At 43.8% G+C, this 20,087-nt stretch overlaps 1 protein-coding gene across 1 annotated transcript in view; it reads left to right on the forward strand.

Moving 5' to 3' along the window:
• Positions 1 to 20,087, forward strand: part of HOMER2 (homer scaffold protein 2) — a 60,277-nt gene that overhangs the window by 25,199 nt on the left and 14,991 nt on the right. The window contains exon 3 of the mRNA XM_054213807.1: positions 16,617 to 16,748. Within this exon, the coding sequence (XP_054069782.1) occupies positions 16,617 to 16,748 (132 nt within the window). The remainder of the gene's footprint in view (positions 1 to 16,616; positions 16,749 to 20,087) is intronic.

Raw genomic sequence — 20,087 nt, forward strand, 5'->3', positions numbered from 1 at the left:
CACTTAATTTTCTTCAGCTTTTGCACTGGAGTTCATCAGCCTCAGATGACAAAATGAGGCATGAAGATTTCCCACACACACACACTCTCTTTTTCTTATTTTATTTTGCATTACCAGATAGTTTGCTGAAGTATTCCCTGTAAGAATCCCAATCAGTCGGATGGAATGGGTTGCTCAGACAAGTGTTTTTATTACATACTAGGTTTATCCCTCTCATTAGTCCCTCCGAAGTAACTTGTAAGGTGACCACTTTCCCCTAGGAGATCCCAATCAGAGGTATAAGTTAAAACATTTCACTCATGTACAAAAATCATTGGTCATTTCTGTCAAAGCGCAAGCCACAGGATAACGAGACAAGTTTACAGCCTGTTTATCTGTGTTCCTGTTTGGATGAGGATGTTAAAATACCACTGTCCTGGGAGAGAGAGATGGCAGAAATCATCCCTTAGTAATTTTCTATTTGTCATGCTTATTTCACATGCTTGTTTTTCCAAACATCTCCTGTGCTATATTTGGTTATATATTGGCTTATAAATCAGCCATACTGCCTGCTTAAATTGATGGTAATGTTTCATTGACATCAGTACAGCATTAATATATCACCGTCATTACGCTGTTTGTGCCGGTGTGTTCATTTCCACGAACGCCAGCTAACCGCCCCGACTGCCCGTTGGCAGTCAGCTCACACAACCCCCCTGCAACTTTCTGGGGAAAGCTGAGCCCCCCCAAATTTGCTTTCACCCCACGGATGCTCCCGCTCCTGCTCGGGCAAAGCTCGGGTGCTTCTGGTGGTGGTGGGCTGCTGGCTTTGCAAACCCAGGCGAGCGTGACTTCCAAGCCAAAACTTCTGTACTCGCAGCAGTGGGTCGCTTGATTTGTGGATGTGCACGCATGCATTAAGACCAATTAATGAAAAGAAAGTAATTACTGTACGTGGCAGGGGGAAGCTGCAGGGACAGCGCATGGCCACAGCCAGGGATCCTGCCCAGAACTGCAAAGTGCGTGCTGAGAACAAGGTGGGCATCCGAGCTTTGCTTTGTAATCTGCCCCAAAGCCATTCAGAAGGAACCACCCCCCCGTTTTAGTATGTCCCAGAAGAAGGCGAGATTTCCATGATTAAAATTCTCCCCTGGGGCTTCCTGAGCAAGAATCAATTGCTGGCCACATGAATTATTCCTCTTGTATTGAACCTTTGCTGATGAAGGAACAGGTCGAGAAGAGATGCTGCCTTCATGCTCGCCTCCGGAGAGCCCCCAGTTACCCTGCCTGTCCGTTTTAAGAGTGCTGATTTGGAAAAAGAAGGGTGTTTATACCCAAATAAGGTGAAAAGTTGCTTTTATGCCTCAAATAACTATTGTTTAGTGTTTTGACCTACTTTTCCAGCCAAAAATGAAACTGGGTAGGACTGTGAGGAAGAATATAAACAGCATTGGTTGGTGTTGTCCTGCTTTCCGTACATCTTTATTAGAATAAAGTCTTCTGTGTGTTGGCAAATACCAGATGGATTAGCATCACAGCATCGCTGCAGGCAAAAGTTATCCCTGTTTTAAAGAAAAATCCTGAAGACCAAGTAAATTAAGGGACTTGGCCCTAGAAGGAAGGTGGTGATGAAGGACGTGTGTCTCTTACAACTCTCCATTCTTGTCTGAACTGCCAAGGGCCTGTTCTAACAGCTTATACAATAACATGTACAATGCACATTGATCTTGCAGAAAAATATCATTTAAATCCAACCTGTATGCAGCAGTTGTAAAAAAAAAAAAAAAAAAATAAGGCAGAACGAATCCTTATGCTGACATTACATAGTAACAAAATATTTTTAAGTGATGAAGAATACGGTGCACTTCACTTAAACATTGTTCGTTGCTTGGTTGCATAAGCTTTATTTTACTTTTAGCGTTCAACCTATTGCTCTGGACAGAGCAGAGGAAGAGAGGGCTGCTGGAACCCGTTAGCGCTGCTGTTGTGGGCAGGCTGTGTAATGTCAACCTGATGAATATTTAGTTTCCTCCTGATCCACCACCAACCCGATGGCTGTGGTGGTGCACCACCAACCCCATGGCTGTGGTTCTTGCAGGAGTGGCTTCCTCAGGCTGCCGCTGCTTCCCCAAAGGCCTGGACCCTCCGCAGTCCCCTGTCCTTCAGCCCCATCCTCTCCTCTCCAGCAGGCGTAGCCTGTCCCTTTCTCCCTGGCAGGTCCCTGTCCCTCGTCCCCAAGCCCCCCGTGGCACAGGAGGGTGAGGAGGGGTGCCACAGGGCACAGGGGAGCAGAAGGATTAAGGAGTGGGCTGAAGATGGAGATTAGGGAACTGCTGAGCCCGTATGTTAAAAGGCATAAATATTGAGAACTCACTTTGTGAGTGTGGGTGGCAGAGGGGCAGGGGGTTGTTGGCTCTGCTGCCGGGGCAGTAGGACACGGCCTTCGGGTCTGTACCAGTTTGCCAAGTGGTGGGGAAGGACAGAGGGACCGGATGGTACGTGCGGAGGTGGTGAAGACGGACATTGCAGCAGAGAGGAAAATGGGACAGAAAGGGAGCAGGTAAAGGTAGGGAGCAGAGTGAAGTCAAGTGAGCTTAACTCTTCCCTTGCAGGGGAATATGCAAGAGGCTCATGCTGAAAACCAGGAATCTGATATGATGGAGGGCGGCCAGGCGAGAGCATACGCCTTCCAGGTGCCAGGTTTCTTCCAAATCCTGCCAGACCAACAGCGAAAAACCCCATTGAAATGCCCAGGGAGTCAGGCACTGGAAAGCGGAGACCCTAGATTCAAAACAACTTGTACCACTTTAGCTCCTCGTGCTTGCAAAGCTAGAAGAGAACAGGTTTTATAATTCCTGTGTCTTTCACAGAAGAACAGGTGCTGTGGACTGTACCTTACAATTTATAGCAAAAGATTTCACAGATACCATACGAGTATGCACTGGATGATCTTAACCAAGATACCATTACCAAACAAGGGAATAGATTAGTGTAGCTTTTAATTACATTATAATTGACTTGTATGTTGTCGAGAAAGTAATTTCATCATGATGTTTTAAGAAGTTTCTAGCCAGAGGCTGTTTAAACTGCAGCATAACGAGTGCTGGAGGAAATGATACAGTAAAATGCAGGGGCACGCACTGATTCAGAGTTAATGAGGCAGCCAAGAGACTTCACCGTATGAAAGTGCCCAGCGTCGTGGGCAAAAGTCAACCCTGTTGAAAAATGACAAAATACAGCGATGATGCAGGGAGAACGTGAACTTGTAAGTGCCTGGTTGCTGTGTAGTGTGTGGGGACAGCCACGCGCAGGGCTCCTCATTAAAAGTGACCTACATTATTCTGCCTTTTAGAGGCGAAAAAAAAGTTGGAAAGCATGAAAATTACTCAGACTGGTATCTTCCTTCATCCTCTGGAATAATGTATGGTAATGTCCTGGTTGGTGGGTTTGTTTACTTTTTATAAATTGGAAATATGTGTTATCCAAACAATATAGACAAAGGGGAGAGGATGAGAAACTTGTTTCTGTATAGAATTTGAGAAGGAAATATAATCCCTCAAAAACAAGCTTCTGTCCTCATTTTCAAATGTTTAGATGTTACATTTTTACAGAACCTGTGATTGGAACGACATCACTTTTATCTTTTGAGCAATAAGTTGTTAATAAGGAACATAAAGCCATCTTAAAAATTAATATCCAGCAATAAAGTGGATAGCGAGGCATTCTGCTATGGCAGCAGCAAAGTGACACAGCAAGAGTCATCTCAGGTGCTGGTCCAAAGTTGTCTCTGTGAGATGTTTAAACAGATGACTAGAAAAAATTAAAATCAGGGTTAAAAACATGAATAGATTGCAAGAATAATTTTGGTAAATACATGATACAGAAACAAAGACTTTGTGTTTCAGAGAAAAAAAAGTTGTCAGCTGACACTCATTCCCAGTTGTTAGGTCATTTAAGAGTTTATTACCTAACAATTACCTTGAATATTGAAGATCAGCAGCTAAGTTGGGCATAAGCGTGTGAAAGTATTGAAGAGAGAAAGAGAAAAAATGCTGTGCTGGGAAGGCAAAATCAGTGGGTCTATTTCTGAAGTAAATTGCAATTAGTAAGATTTAAGAATATGGGCCAAATTTTGCCAGTCGGTATTCACATACTGTTGCCCAAAGTGAATACAGTACATTGTCCAGTGGGATGAAGGTGTTTGATTAAGTGGCGTGTATGCCCTTATCACGGGATCTATCAGTGAGTATCCCAGCAGGAACGGACAGTATGATTTCCAGAGCAGAAGGAAGCTGGCAGGGACCGAGCCCCGGCAGCACGTGGTAGCAGATACTTAGGGAGGTAAGAAGGGACGATCTGCTAATATTTGATGTATTTCTGGCTTTCTCAGTTCCTGTACTAGTCCTAATTGCTACCTAATTTAATCGCTGCCCACCTCTTTATGACCACGCTTTCTGTGTTCTCACGGCTGGAGGCAGGCGTCCTCGGCACACGGAGAGGAAACTCAGAGTCCTTCCAGTGCTCTGTTCGGAGAACTCAAAACAAATCATTTTCTTTGCCCATGGAAATGGAATTATTTTAAGACATACTTGTTAAAAATATCCTAGGGTATTTTGCCAAAAGGTGACTCCTGAATTTAAGAAGCTTTCCTTTCACAGGAAAAAAAATTGCAGGGTACGGTAACATGGATGAAATTCCTTCATCTGGCAAGTTCTTTATGTTCTTTTTTTTTCTTTCATTGACGTAAGTTCAGCCATTAAACCAATAACAACTCTTTCTCAGGAAAAACCAACCAAGTAATTTAGATATTACGGAATTTTTGGCACTGAATTAAAAAAGGCTTCTGGCAACGCGTACCTCCGCAGGGGCCTGCGTTGGTGTGGCAGCATTAACTGTGCCTCTAAAACCTCACGGATCTGATTTGCGGTAATGTGTAGCGGAAACAATCACAACATCACCTTCCCTCGTGGCGTTCAGAGTACCAGTGTGTGTTCGCCTGACCCCGTGCACGATGAATGAGGTGGGGCGATGTACCGTGGTTTATATTTCTTAAATACATAAGTTTTTTAACTACCTAAATTTTCAGGTTTAGTAGTTTTGTACTGAAACAATCAGAAGATGTTTTATGGTCTTGGGTAGGAAAAGATAAAGGGATGTAAAAGAACATGAAAAGTGACCTTACAAGGTGGTGCGTTGCTTTTTCTTTTAATGTGTATAGAGAAACTCTGAATTAAATGCTATGATTTTGAAAGGTGTGGGTGAAGCACGTACGTGTATTTTGGGTAAGGGACGGAGATGCTTTTATTTCCAGTTTTGCCTGCCCTAGTTCTATTGATGGCCATTGCTCGAGCGGAGTGCTGCGTGCCGTTTGCCTCCCGGAGGAGCGCGGTGCTGCTGGGGCCGGAGCTGGCTGCCCTCTGCCCGCTCGTCCCCCTCAAGATTATTTTGCTGACCGCAGCACTGGCAGGACTACGATTTCCAGACAGTCCCTACTGTAAAATCTGATTAAATTAGCAGAAAATATTTTTTTTATTCCAGCTTCTCAAAGCTTTTTTTTGCTGCTGGGTAATTGAGATGGGTATTTCTTTTTTTTTCAAAACTTTTTCGGCCGTGCTCTTTTTTACCCTTCACGCTGTTTCTTCCAGGCTGGGTGGGAAACCCCCTTTTTTCTTGTCCCAGAAAGTGTGCCAACCATAAAACAGGTGTGGAGAAAGCTCAATATCACTTATACTTCTGGCACTGAGAACCAACACAAAAAGGACCTTTCATCAAAAGGCAGCGTGTGACACCTGTTACTGTTTGAAGAGCCCAGAAGACACATCCAGCTTAAGGGTGATGCCGCATTAGGGTAAGCTGGTGGAAAGATGACCACGTTGTGACCTCTGGAGGTCCAAGCTGACTGATCCAGTATTCCTGCATTCTTGGCCGTACCTGTCCAGAAAAGAAACCTTCATATGCCGTAAGAAAAGATTTCCAGTACTGGACCGTAATACAGAAATCTAAGTACACTTGATGGCCTTCATCTTCTCTTTATCATAGTATGTTAAGTATTTTGTGAACTATTGGAGCTAATTTCAACATGATTATCAGCACTGGAGATGATACTGGAGCCATAAAAGAGTAATTCCAACAAATGGAACTAATTAACCCCCCACATAAAAAAGAACATCTTTTGAAATACAAAATCACGGTATAAAATCTAATTTTAATGCATAATCCTGTCTTCAAGTGTGCATAGTTTGTGTGTATGATGTAATAAACATCTCATTGCTTTTATGCAAGCGAGATGACTATTAAGGAAAAACATTAGTTGTGGTTTTATGATCTTTATATATACACATCATATAACAGATAAGTACTTTACCATTGAGACAGAGCAACTATAATAATATCAGCGTGTATATATTGTGAATCCATACTAGAGCCCTTAAAATAATTTGGTGCCATTTAATGCGCTCTCATCAGATGAGTTTCCTTCCTGAGGCAGCTGCAGGGTGGACTTTACCCAGTTCAGATTTCCCAGCCCGTGCTGGAAGACGATGCTTGTCTGCTGGAGGCATGTTCTAGTACCAATTGTGCTCAACGAAGTACTTTGTAAAAGATGCCTGAAGAGCCTCTAGCTGCTTTTTGCAGTCCCTTTTGGACTTGTTGTTGCTGTAAATAACAACGCTGGATTGGGCTGCTCTCGGAGAGGCAGCTGCTCCTTTTGTAGCGAAGTTCTCCTTCATTTTGTATGATGAACAGATTAAGAGTGGGAGAACATCTGTCCTGCCCTGAGATGTAGCACACCAGCCTAACCTAAGCTGGAACCGGTCTCTCTCATTCAGGCAGTGAAGCAATTGCAGTAAATAATTAATATTTTTACTGTGCTGGTTTTAATAGCTATTTCCTGGTGTCATTGGAAGCTGTCAGAGTGGTGGTGATGCAATGTCCAGGTTTTTAGCGTCACTGTGAAGGATTTGGAGGGAACTCTCAATTTAAGGAGAAGTTGCTGGTGCCGTCCAGGCAGCGGTTGCTGCTCTGGGTCTGGGTGCCGGGTGAGCAGCAGCCGGGGAGCGGGGCAGCGGCAGCAGTGTGTCTGGAGGCACCCCGAGGGTGCGGCGTGTGCTCCAGAGGGGTCCTGTGGTGACGTAAATCGTTCAGCCCGTGAAGTATCAAAGAGAAATGTGAATGTTGGGATTAACAGAAGTGGAAGCAGGACAGACACAAATAGAAAATGAAATGCATGTTTTAAAACAAGGATCAGTATCTATGTGGGGTCAACACACTGGACAACTGGGCACTGGATCCTTCTGCTACATAGGCCAGGACTTCACATCCTTCTCAAAGACATCTTTGAAATAAAAGTGAATGAAATTAAGGAAAATAACAGTCCGCAATGGTCTTAAAATATTTTTGTTGTTTGTGTTCGTGTTGTACTCAGCTTGACTAAAGTTACTTGAGTTTTTCTCTCTAGACGTTAAAATAACTTGAGAACATTTTCGTTGGAATTTGGTGATGAAGAAATACAGCACAAAGGAGAAGCAGGGCAGTCGGACAGGGATGAGACTACCCACTTGCATCATCCTTTATTTGCTTGAGGTGATATCAAGTATTCAGAAATTCAGGCTGAGGGGAGGTGCAGGATTTAATAGGAGGGAGGATAGTACATTGCCCGGAGTTGTGTCTGCAGGAGAACTTTCAGCAGTTGCCAAGACTGCGTTAGATAGGTAGAGCTGGTAACATTGGGTGCGCTTGTGTGGACTGGTCCTCGGATGTTCAGAGGGTAAAAAAAAATACTGTTAGGGCTTAACTGCATGGGTAATTTCATAATTGCTAATACCGGTGGAGCTGAGCTGGGAATGGAAGGAAAAATTAAAAATGTTTGCACAAACAAGACCTGGGGCTTCAAGTGAAAGAGAGCTTGTCAAAAGCTGAGAAATGGAACAAAGTAAATGCCAGGAAATTTGGTCGGTCCCTTGAGACCAAATCTTGATCATCTGCCGAGGATGTGTTTTGGTTCAAAAAAAAAGAAAAGTCTGGAGCTGTAGAACTCATATCACTTAAATGTTTCTATATTAATCTCTTTTCAAGTTATTAACTTGGAAATGTGAAAAATCCTCTGTTCGTTGTCTGGATTATTTCTGGAAGTAAATCCTTCAGAAGCCAGTTAGTAAGCTTAGGAGAAAAGATAACAAAGTGCTGGCAACAGCTGTATCCTTGACAGAAGAACAGAAGCACATCTGCCACTGTTTGATCCTATCTGGCTCATTTTTCTGCCTGTGTGTAGAGTGCGCGCGAGTGTCACTGGCTCTGGAAAGACCACACACACCCGAATGCAGGAGACCAATGTTGCAGAAGCCTTTACAGAAACACAATTTGTTACTCTGTAAAAAGAAAAAAAGAAAAAAGGAAAAGATAAGACTCCTTGCTAGAGGATTTCTTCCTGCACCGCTCACCAGCACGCAGGGAAACTATGGTCTGGGTAGATTTTTCCTTTCTAAAACCTCTCCATAAAATTTCTTGGAAAAGCTCTGTAAAAGAAAGTTTTTCAGTGTGTACCTGCCTCACACACAGTTGTTTCTGGGTACCAGACTTGAGTATGGATGTGGCATCTGACCGTGCCAGAGAGGTTAATTAAGCCATGTGATGTTATTGTAGAGAAACCTGGAATCAAGCAAAGGGTGCCTGCTTTAGGTCATGGTCCTTGAACTTAGCAAAGCTTTTGAAGAATCTTGAACAAATTTTTGGTGAAAATAATCTATTCCTGCTGTTAGGTGAAAACTGAGAAAAAATTCAAAGTTTTTAGTAACATCATCAACACAGGCACAAGATGGTAGAGTTTACAGATGCTTTCCTCCTTTTGGTTTCATTAGCTTTCATTAGCTGCTCAAAACAAAACCTGTGGGATGAGAACGAAATAGGGAAATTTACAGAGGGTAAAGACTTCCATACCTTCTCACCAGACTCCAGGGAGCACAGTGGTGTTCACCTTGCTTGTGGGTTTTGCATTGTGCTGCCTTTTTCTTCCAAAAGAAATTGTAAGGGGGCTGAGGAACATGATGCTCAAAGGTGAACTGAGCACATGCTCCGTCCCCTCGAGCTTTCCGCAGCCTCCTCCCAGGGTATTAGGGACGTCCGTCAAGAATTGCAATAAATGCAGCACTGGTTAGCTGTTCGTTTCCTAATCTGGGATTTTTACTCCCTCTTTTTTTAAGTTCAGCTATTGAAAGTAATAAAGAATTATTCCTATAAGCTGTGCTTTATGAAACTCTAAGGATTTCTTGTCCACTGAAACAGCTATATAATTTATTTATTCCCTTCTCCCCCCTGCTGTGGTGCCAGAGGTACCTAATACTTGGAAATCCCTATTTGGAGAGTCAATGTATCAGACATGCTAATCGAGTCATGCCGGATGGAGTTTATAAATAACTACACTGCATTGTGTATTCTTAAAATTCGAGCATCAAACATAATTCAAGGCAGTATTTTCCTAGTTTTGCAAAAAAACCCTCGAAACATCACTTCTTTCTCGATTCTGGATTGTCAAGTCGCATCCAATGGCACAGTGGTTGTTAGAAGGAGGATGAGGAATAGTATAAATGACTGTCAACCATTAAATACAAGCTGCAGTCTAAAGCTGATTCTCCCCGAGGAGTGAACAAGATGATCGCATAAGCCCCAGCTAACCTCCACCCAGCTTTATTTTCTAACAGGAAAATAAGGGATGAGGCATTTCTGAGGATGCAGAAGGATTGGTGTTTTCTATTATCTCGTAGATACCTTTTATCTTCAGTTATGTTAGTGTATTGCTCCTAAGTGTTGCTAGACCTGGTTGCCCTTGATTGTCACGTAACAGTGACCACTTGGAGGTGCTTTAGAAGATGCCAAGTAGATCCAGTCATCTCCTAAAAATAATGGACCTTCCCTTCTTGGCCATTCCTCATGCCAAGGGACAGTTTTTCCAGGTGTTAGAGAGGCAGTGGTAAGCTATCCTATTGCTGACTGCTCCCCGGGGTGTGTAGGTTGTTAAAAGAGTTAGAGGAGTCTTTAACGATGCCACGTGGACATGCCATTTCTGACCTCTGCCAAGGGACATTCAGGCTTAAGTGAAGCTGTTGTCATATACCTTGAAGGATGCAGAAAATGATCAGTGCTTAAATAATTCATGTAGTGATGTGGTTATACTCTACAAAAAGACTATATGCTTTTATTAAATCCTCCAAAGCATGAATGTGATATAACTATAGGGTTTTTTAAATTGTATCTAATGGTAGATAACGCAACCTTCTCCGTCACCCCAATTTTAGTCACTAAGACTTCTCTTATCTTCTTTTTAGTCACTAAGTCACTTCTCCCTGTCTGTGATAAGTTAGAAATCTTATTTTTCGCATGAAAATAACACACAAGCATCTTGGTTTATATATTTTGTAAAATGTTGCATGAAATTCCTGGGTAACAATTTGTTCCAGCGTAGAGGGCTTGAAAATCCTTGCTGAAGATTTTCTTCATGAAACAGCTGCTGGTGCTTTGAATCGTGTGGGTGGGTGGATGTGTGTGCTGTGCCTAAAAGGAAAAAAAAATCTAGTCAGATGTCAAAGCAAAAATAGGAGATTTCAGAGACTTAGACTGGGTGGAGGAGGTGGGAAGCCAACTCTGCAGAGATGTTAATTACCTTGGGAAGAAAAAGAGCGCAATGGAGTAGGTGTAGCGGGAGATTTACTTAATAGAATTCACATAATCATAAACCCACTTTCATTGCATTTAGACAGGTTCTCAGTGAGGGCTTTACAACAGAAATATTTTACCAGAGGAAAAACAGTTATTAGTCTTTTTATTGGAAGGGGGTACTTATTTTTATGTCTCTTTTCATGAATGTGGACAAGAACTGTATGGTTTTTGTTTGACTTGTTGGCTTTTGAGGTTAAAAATGAACCTCATCATTCATTGAATTATCCTGGGGATGAAAAGTGACGCAAGACCAAAGACCAGCTATGTGCAACTGTAGAAATGGCCCTTTTCCCCATAAAACAAGCAGCGGCAGCACGTGAGGTACTTTATCCATAAAAGGTGAGTCTTCTCTCTGCAGAGGGAGCTCAGGATGGCAATTAAATGCTTCAGACTGCAGCAAGTCCCCTGCAGCTTGCGAGACGACCTGGCACCTTCCTCTTTGCAGAGTGCGGATGAATCTCTGCGGTTCCCCTTCCCCTCCCGCAGCAATGCATGGTGTAGCTATGGAAGCTTTTGGAGTCCATCAATGGGTGCAATAGCCACTGTCCTGGTTAGCTGTGAAGAACAGAAACTCTTGAAAAGCAGTGGCTGGCGAAGCTTGCTAGCACAGTAGGGATAAAATGAGCGAGAGTCTGGTAGTAGATGTCCCGCCAGCTGTTGCCTGCCCCGTGCTCTGCCCCTCTGTCACGCACAAAGGATGGAGTGGAGCAGGAGGAACAGCAAAATGGAGAAACCCAATGCTCTTAACATATTTCTACAGTGCTCCCAATCTAATGAATCCATACCCTCAGCCTGTCCCAGGTAAAGCACCGCGTACACGTCAGGTGCAGCAGGTAAGGCAAAGATAGAACAAGTTGCTACCTTCAGTTTTCCCAGGCTTTTTTGCGTTAAGGACCTTCTACAAAGACTTAGCAGGAAGGGTGGGGGAAAGATTTGATCACATCTGCTGGCCCTGATTTGTAAAGCAATTATAATTAATCCTCCTGCATTACAGGTTCACTGTTTTGGCCAAAGGCTGTTCTTTCTTTCATCCCCGAGTTCTTGCTCTGCTGTGAGCACGTCTTTGTGCTGCTCCTGCTTTACTCTGTTAGGTGGCCTCAGCAAGGGATGCTGTTTTTTCCCTTTAATAGTACTGTCTTGATTAACGTGTGTGTGTGTGTGTGTGCTGGCTTTGTAGAACTAGAAATGAGATGATCAGTTTACCACCAGTGTCACGTTGGTGAACAGATGTTACATTTAAGTCTAGAAGCTCTCAGCAGAGGTAGGAAGGATGGTAGATAGCAAAGGATAGTGCAAATCGTGGAAACGTAGGTGGGTTAATTCCACAAAGGATTTGCTGAACATTTTCGATAGAGAGAGAATTTCTCTGCAAATCCATCCCTGTCTCCTCATCTTCATATCCAGTGTCACAAGCCCTTCTGATTCACATCGACTTGATGAGCTGGAAGAACCTGCTGAGCCTGTGATAGCTGTGGACAGAGGATTAGCAGCTTCTTTCCCTCTTCAGTTCTGTTTTTAGACTGGGATACATCTTTACTGTAGATTAGCAGCCTGGTGGGTTGGGGAAATTAAATTTCACAAGGGCTGCAAACTGGAAAGCATGTATTCAGAGGTGTGAAAACGAAATGGGGAGGTTTTAATGTAGTGACTTCTTAATGAGTAGATCCTATGGCCTCGAGCCCTGGGGCTTTTCTGGAGGTGAGGTTACTTCAGAGTAACAAGTGATGTGAATTTAAAGGGGAAATTACAGAGTAATTCCTAATCTGGCGCTCTTGTCCCAATTTATTTTAACGCTGTTCCAAAATATATTGGCTAATATATTCATTCGCTATTTCATAGCTGTTATTTTGGTCTTTTCCCAGGTAGAGAAGCTTGTGACAGGGCTGGCTGAATTGGCTCATCGTCCTCTTTGGTGGGTGTCTCATCAGAGGAGGTGTCCTGGCCAATTCCTGCCGGCGCTTTGGCCCTCCTCCTCGGGGCTGTGCCGGCGGCTGTGCCAAACACCCACCATGATCGCTGCTCTGCTGCCTTGGAGCTGAGCTTGCTCTCCTCTCTGCTTTCCCCCTTGCCAATCTGGCAAGCCGGGGCCGATGCAGCCCGGGCGTGCGCTGTGAGCCAAGCTGGCAAAGCCCCGTGTGCTGCTCCGGCACTGCTCCCGCTGTACTCCATCCAGCCGACAGGCACCTTCACCTTTCGTTAATGAAATGGTGACTGGGGAAAACGTATTTTCAGGACCCACATCAGCTTTTCCCCTTCGATGCGCTGTTGTGATGCAGGGAGTGTGGGAGGGGAACCCTTTAAATACTCGAAGCATCCCCTGAAAGAAATGGCAGCTGTACATATGGGCACTGCTCATATATTACAAGCAGCATGAGCTGCCAATACATTTTTTTTTTCCTTCTACACACTCAGGTCGTCTTGTGACCTCTCCCTGCTTGATTTATTTGGCAGTTTCTCTCCGTGGGAAGGCAGTGGGATGGGTGTGTTACAGCCTATGGAGGTTCTGCTCTACGGCAGCTTTATTTGCATTCGCTTTTATCTGATGAATATACCTGGTGTGTTTCTAAATGTCTGGAGTCATTCCTCGTTGATGTAGCGCTACCTTTTACTGTGAACATTCTTCTGTGTCATCTTCAAATAAAAATTTAGATCTGTCAGGATTGTTTTTCTCCCAAAGGAAGTGAAATTAGTATGGGATTTTGTTTGCCTTATGCGGAAGCATCAGGAATGTTCGCCGTCTGATATGCTTGCATGTAGATGAGAGCAAAGGCAGATATTTATTTTTTTATAACCACATGCAGACAACTCAGTCAGTATGATGAATGAGTTTATTATTCTGTAAGGTGCTTATTACATTATGCTCCTCTTTGCCTTTGTCTTTAGGGAGAGCTCTTTAACCACTTCAGGGATTGATTGCATTTGATTAGAGCATAGTTTGTCTTTTGAATCCTCTCTCCTGGATGAAAGTCCACAAGTTTATTCTGTTTTCTGATGCAGACAGAATTGCACCATGTGTGTAGTATACGAATGAGGACCAAATGCAAAGTTATTTCATCAGAGCCCATTTGAATTGATGAATGGCCTTTTCTTATAGAATTATAATACTGGATTGCAGGTTGGGGTGGAAAAGAGCCCGTGGGCTCATCCTGCCCGTGGCAGTTTTCACATAATGCCCTTTCCCTTCTGCGCCCTTCCTCTCAGCTCCTTCTTCCTTTGAAACTTGAAAATTCTGGCTCATCCTTTCATGAAAAAAAGATGGTTTTCCCAGTTTGTCTGAACATTCCTGTTACGGTAGCCACAAATGCTTCCCCTGCCTTCTGCCCTGGCTGGACACCTTCTGCCCTGGCTGGACACCTTCTGCCCGGGTGATGGAGGAGTGGTGGGCAGCACTTTCCTTCTCGTCTCACGTAGCCGAGAGTGAGCCGGCTTTGAGAGGGGGAAAGACTGGGATGGGTAAGTGTGATGTACCCGCAGCGTCCAGCTCCTCTGAACGGTTTCCATGAGCTCTGATTTAATCTCCTAAGCTTCCACTTAGGTTTTCACTTCTCTGTAGGAACGCAGCGGTTCTGAAGTGCCTGACTGACTGAGGAGGATTTAAGGCAAAAAAAAAGGTAGAGCTGGCTTCCAGGCAGTTTCACTAATTGCAGCTTATTATAAATTTAACAGATGAACTGTCAGTTTCTTGAAGGTGTGTGATCACCACAACCTTTTCTTGGATTCTGCGCTGGCTATAGAAGAAAATTAACCTCTAAAGTGCTAAACTAATGTAGTGCCTTTCATCACTCAATAAGGTGTTCCTTGGTTTATAGTTCGCAAGCTTCATTATTCCTTTTATCACATCTTTAATAATAGTGGACTGTGGTCTAAAAGATATCTTTGCTGTGGTTTTTTTTTGCATATTTGTATTTACAATGGCTATTGTAGGAGCTGTGGAAGAATTTTATTCTTCTCAGAGTCTTCTTGCAGCGAGTGAGGCTTTTGCCTGTCAATAAAATGGGTCATTTTATTAGTTTTTCCCCACAGATGTCTAATTTGATAGGCACAGTAGGACTGAAATAATACTTTTTATCACTTGAAACTTCTGGGTATTTCATAGCTTCTAAAATAAATTCTGTAACTTGAGAAGCTAAACATTTGTAAGTAGTTCATCTGTCTGATGTGAGATTTTTAAAGACGAAATATACATGTAGCACTTTCCTTAAAGTTTTTGGAAAGCATCCTGGTTTTTCTGGGTTGGTGATAGCTTTTCCTCCTGTTCTTGTGACTCTCTGTATCATGTAGTCCTCGCATCATCATACTCCCTTTGCATTGTCAAAACCCTGCATAAAATCTTTGATTTTCTTTTAATTTAAATCTCTGAAATTGCACTTGGATTTTATGTTGGCTGCGTTTCTGTTGTGCGACTTAGCTGGAGGAGAGCACATCTGGGCAGTTTTGCTTGTACCCCTGCCTGTCGCCCGGCCATTCAAAGAGATGTTTTGACCCTGAAAGCTGATGTCTGTATGGTGCACGATGGCCAGCGCTGGTGGCAGAGTCACCTCTCCCCCTTTCTTCCCTGATTCTTCCCACGCAAAAAACAATCTCAGGAGCATCAGCCGCCTGGCCCTCATCTGGTTTGATCCTTTTGGTGAAGCTTTCGGTGGTAGGAAATGGGAGAAAATCGTATGTTTGTTTGAAAGTGATGGTGCAAAAATAGAGAACTACTGAAGTTGAGCCATTTCTAAGAAAGCAAATATAAGCATCAGCACAGAGGTCAGAGGTTCAGGAGGGGACGGAGGCAAGTAAAGATCTTTTTCTGGTAAATTTAATTCACACTTTTTGCTAAATGTAAATGATAGCTTAGGAAAAAAACTGCTTGGAATACATAGTAAATGATGTTGCCAGGATACTTCCTGATCATGTTAATTAAACTGTCCCACAGATTTGGCTTAATTACTGCATAATTTGCATATTGGAAATGATGGTAGCTTTACTAAAGAAAGCTCCTCTTCTGTTAGCAGAAGGAACATTGTACGTGAATTACTTTCCAGGGGAAGGAGTCTCTAGACTTATATAATGAAGTATCTTGAAAATAAAATTAAGGTTTTTGATAATGACCTGACATGTATCTCATTCCTTTTTGCAAGATCACATTTTACGCTTGCTCCACTAAGTTCCTTAGAGACCTCATCCCAACAGCCTTCCCCTTGTTGGCTATTTCTTTAATTACAAGAACACCGTTGCCTTCAAGGTTACTGGTGTTGAAGCAGATATTAGTTAACTTGTGTAAAGTGGCAAAATATTTGTCTTGAGGCCCACATTTGATCCTGCGTGTGTGTTGGTGGTGATACACTTCACCACCCTCCCAAGTTAAACCCACAGTTAAGCTATCAGCTTCTCCTTGTCTTGTTTTTTATTGTTTTTTTTAAGTTTCTGACATGTCTCTGACATCCTACTTGTACTTCTCCTACAAATGGAGAAATGCAGAAATATCTCTTTGCTCTTCCAGTGTAAGGGCAGGTGTTGCTGGTGGACACCATGCTTGGAGTCCCCGGGCCATCCCGGGTGCCTGGCGGGGCGGTGGGAGTAGCCGTGTGCCTCCCCGCCTCTGCCTTTGTAACCCTGGAAAAAGTGGATTTTGCATCTGCATTTCTGCCAGGGTAATTTTATAGCTCCTGTCGCTGCTGTTGCTTCGAGTTCAGTGACGTTCCTGCAGCCGTGTTTAACAGCAGGTCCGTGGTAGTGCTTTGGGAAAAGAAGATAAAACATCTAAATTCCTGCATGAAGTAAGACAAGATAGAAACTGTAGTGTTTTGGGAAAAAAATCTTCCGAATACAGTAATTTCCCAATTTAGACTGCTAATTGCTTTGGATGATATCGTTGCTAAGATATGCGTTTCCAATGTGGCTTCTACTTTTTAATTCTTTTTTGATCTGTTTCCAAACAGGTGATCATAAACAGCACAATCACACCCAACATGACCTTCACTAAAACATCGCAGAAGTTTGGCCAGTGGGCGGACAGCAGAGCAAATACTGTGTTTGGTTTGGGCTTTCCCTCCGAGCAGCAGCTGACGAAGGTACGGGGGGCTCAGGGAATTTCTGCGAAGGCTCTCTTGTTTTTTATTAGTGAAAAATTGCATCTATCCATCCGACCTCTTCTGAGCTGTATGCTTATGCAAGTCCTCTTCATTCGCACAAGTTGCCCATCTCCTATAATTACCTGATGTCTGCATATACAGAAGCAGGCAGTATTGCAAACTGTTTAGTCAAAACCATAAATTAAGTCTGACCTCTGACGATGGTACTTGCAAGGTGATCTCGACAGTATCTTGCCCAGCGTGGCTAAAAGCATTTGTGTTTTCAGATGTTTACAGAAACAACCCGAACTCTGTCGTATTTTTTGGCATCTCCCTGGCCTGTGTGCTCCTTTCAGCTGAAAGTGGCACCAAAAGCAAAGGGAACCACTGATGTGCCAGGACTGTTGGGTGATATTAGGGCTGCTTAACGTGTCTGAAGGAAGAGGGTTGCTGCGCAGCCTCAGGAATGTGGGGGTTGATGACTTGCTGCCGTTGGTAGCTAACCGAGGTAAAGGAGTTGCCAGCCCCTGGGGCTTGCTGGTGCCCTCATTTTGCAGATAACCAGTGCTGGTGGGGCCGTGCTCTCGGGAGGCTCAGTGAACTGATCTGGGTTAAACCAGTACTGCATTTTTGGCGTTTCAGCTCAGTGGTGTGATTTGCAGCCCTGACCCCAAGCTGCTTTATCACAGACCTGCGGAGGTGGCGGTGAGTCGCGGCAGAGACTGGGCCGGCGGGGGGATGAGTGGCTGGGGAGGTCTGACGCCAGGTTTGCTGGCAGAGCTGCCTCTCCCAGAGGGCAAACCTGGCCGGGGGCTTGCTATTAATGCAATGCTTCCCTGGACCAGGGACTGGCTGCAACAGCAGGCGTGCAAAGTCTAGAGCTGCCTCTTGCCATGAATAACCAGCAGTTTAAAATATGTCCTCTGTCATTAGATTAGTGGTCTTGCCAAGTGCTCGTCAAGCAGCTGAGGTGTTTGTTTGTTCATGTAGGAAGATAACCCCTACTTATCTAACACATAGGTGACACCTGAAGCATGCTACTTGGCAGTGGGTTTTGTCAGTTAACTCAACATTGTGTCCTTGGGCACAGCACCCAGTCTCTCCTGTTGCCGTCCTCTTGTGTGCTTTGATAAGAAAAGGATGAGGAGAACAAGGTGTTTCTTGTAGTGTCTAAAATAGCAAAGGCAGGCCATTGCAATAGAAGGAGGACTTTTCCATCGACTGAATTGTTATAGGAATTTATCATACTAAGTCTGTCTTACTGAGTTTTTGAAATTTCCAGAGAATTGCATTTTTTGCAACTGTTTCATAAAGGTAAAGCATATTTTACTTTTCACGTCAAATTATTTTTGGACTTGGGACGTCCGTAAAGGTGCTGCGGCAATAATCTGCGTGGAGCAGGTGGTGCCGAGGCTGGCTCGGGAGACGGAGGTGTAACAAGGCAGGAGGTACATTTGGAGGTCCTTGCACCCTAATCAGAGAGATTTTACCGTATTCTCCAAAACTGTCCAAACACATACTTAGAATAAATTTAATGCTGGTATCCAAAAGCAGCTCTTCAACGTTCATGTGGCCAAACTAGAGCCAATCTGAAAAACATGTCGTGTGGGCACAAGGGCCTCGGCACCAGATGTTTCTCTCAGATCGGTTTGCACATCTGCTTGCACTGCGCGGTCTGCTGAAGAGCCCACTGCCCGCTGCCTTCTCCATGCAGGAAAAGCTTTCCAAATCAGCAGAAAGACTTTTTTTCTGCTCAGAATATTGAAGGAAAGCACTTCTGAAAATGGCTTGAGATGAGCTATTTAAAAAAAAAAAAATTCCGACAGTTATCTAGCTGGAAAATGTAAGAAAACCTGGTTTATTACCACCACGCAAAGCAGTGGGACAAAGATATCCCTTGTCATCCATGCTCCTCAGTTTAATTATTGAACCATTAGTGAGAAAGATCGGAGGTGGTGGAGAGATTACAGATGTATAAGCGTATTGGGAATAGTAAAATCAAGTTTAATTTTATGTTGATATTATTATACTCTTATAAAAGATATAAATTAAAGCTTGCCAGGTTTACTGGAAATGATTGAAGCTTTTAGTGAGGAATTGGAAGGACACACTAAAACTCCACTAAACCAGAGATCAATAGCCCTGGCTTAAAATAAATAAATAAATAAAGCTGAAAAATGTCTGCTGAAAACGATGAATAATAATGAGACAGGAGAAGAGGTTAGCATGCCTAAGAACGTCTGCATTTTTAAGTATATTGGTTGGCCTAATAAAAGATATTGCCTCTTCCTAATGCCTTGCTTCTCTTGAGATACTTAAGCATTAATCCATACCTATAGGGAAAAGCAGTTCAAATTAAACATAAGCCATTAATGAAAACTGCATTCGGTGACCTAGTAACCTAATTACCATTCACATTGATAGGGAGAATCCCAGGGCTTAAAGTTGATGTCCTACTCGGGGTCCGTTTCCCCTCCTGCAGGACTCGCTGACCCGCCTTTCCCCCCTTCCCACCCTCTGCCTCAAGGCACTATTCAAACATCGCTACGGCCGAATCGAAACCGGAATCAGAAGAGAATTCATGGTGTGCCGGGGTGTGATGAAGAGGCAGGGCCGGTGCTGTAAAGGTAGTGATGTGTTTTGCTCATGAAGCAGTTAAGTAAAATTTCTGCAATCATCCCGGATGCTTGGAGGCAGACGTGCTCTCTGAGGAGCTGTAGGCAGTCAAGGGCACAGGGACAAAGATTTACACAGGTGAGAAACCCAGTAAACCCAGACTTTGCACATCATAAAGCAACCGCAGTCAGCATCTGGGGAGCACAGGACTCTGCTCCTCTGCATGTGCCAGGCGCTGTGCTGCAGGGGGAAAGCTCGGAGCAGAGCCTGCCCCTGCCCCCAGCGCAGCCCCCAGCCAGTCCAACCGGCACCGCTGCTGCCAGCGCCCTCTGCAAATTACTGGCCGCCTTCTGGAATAAATAGTCTTTTTTTTTGCTGCCGATCTGCCCGGTACCAAGGGCTCATCCAAAAAAACAAAAGGGCAAAGCGACACATGCGTTGTGGGTCACGGCACAGCAGTGCTCCCCAACAGGATTGTCACATCGCCCAGCCTTCTGCAAACCGAGAGGGCGATGAAATATTTATGAGACTGCTTTGGGTGGGAGCAGCTGTTTCATCTATCTGACACTGGCACAATTTGTCAGTAGGAGATGTAAAATATTGTGCCCAGATCAGCAGCTTAAAATTTACACGTTCAAAATAATGCTTTTTAAGGTCTAAAATGTTAGGAAGATCTATTAAAACATATATATTTTTTTCCAGGTGGCCAGCTGGCTGCAGATT

The sequence above is a fragment of the Rissa tridactyla genome, chromosome 9, assembly GCF_028500815.1.
Source record: "Rissa tridactyla isolate bRisTri1 chromosome 9, bRisTri1.patW.cur.20221130, whole genome shotgun sequence".
In the NCBI taxonomy this organism is placed as follows: Eukaryota; Metazoa; Chordata; class Aves; order Charadriiformes; family Laridae; genus Rissa; species Rissa tridactyla.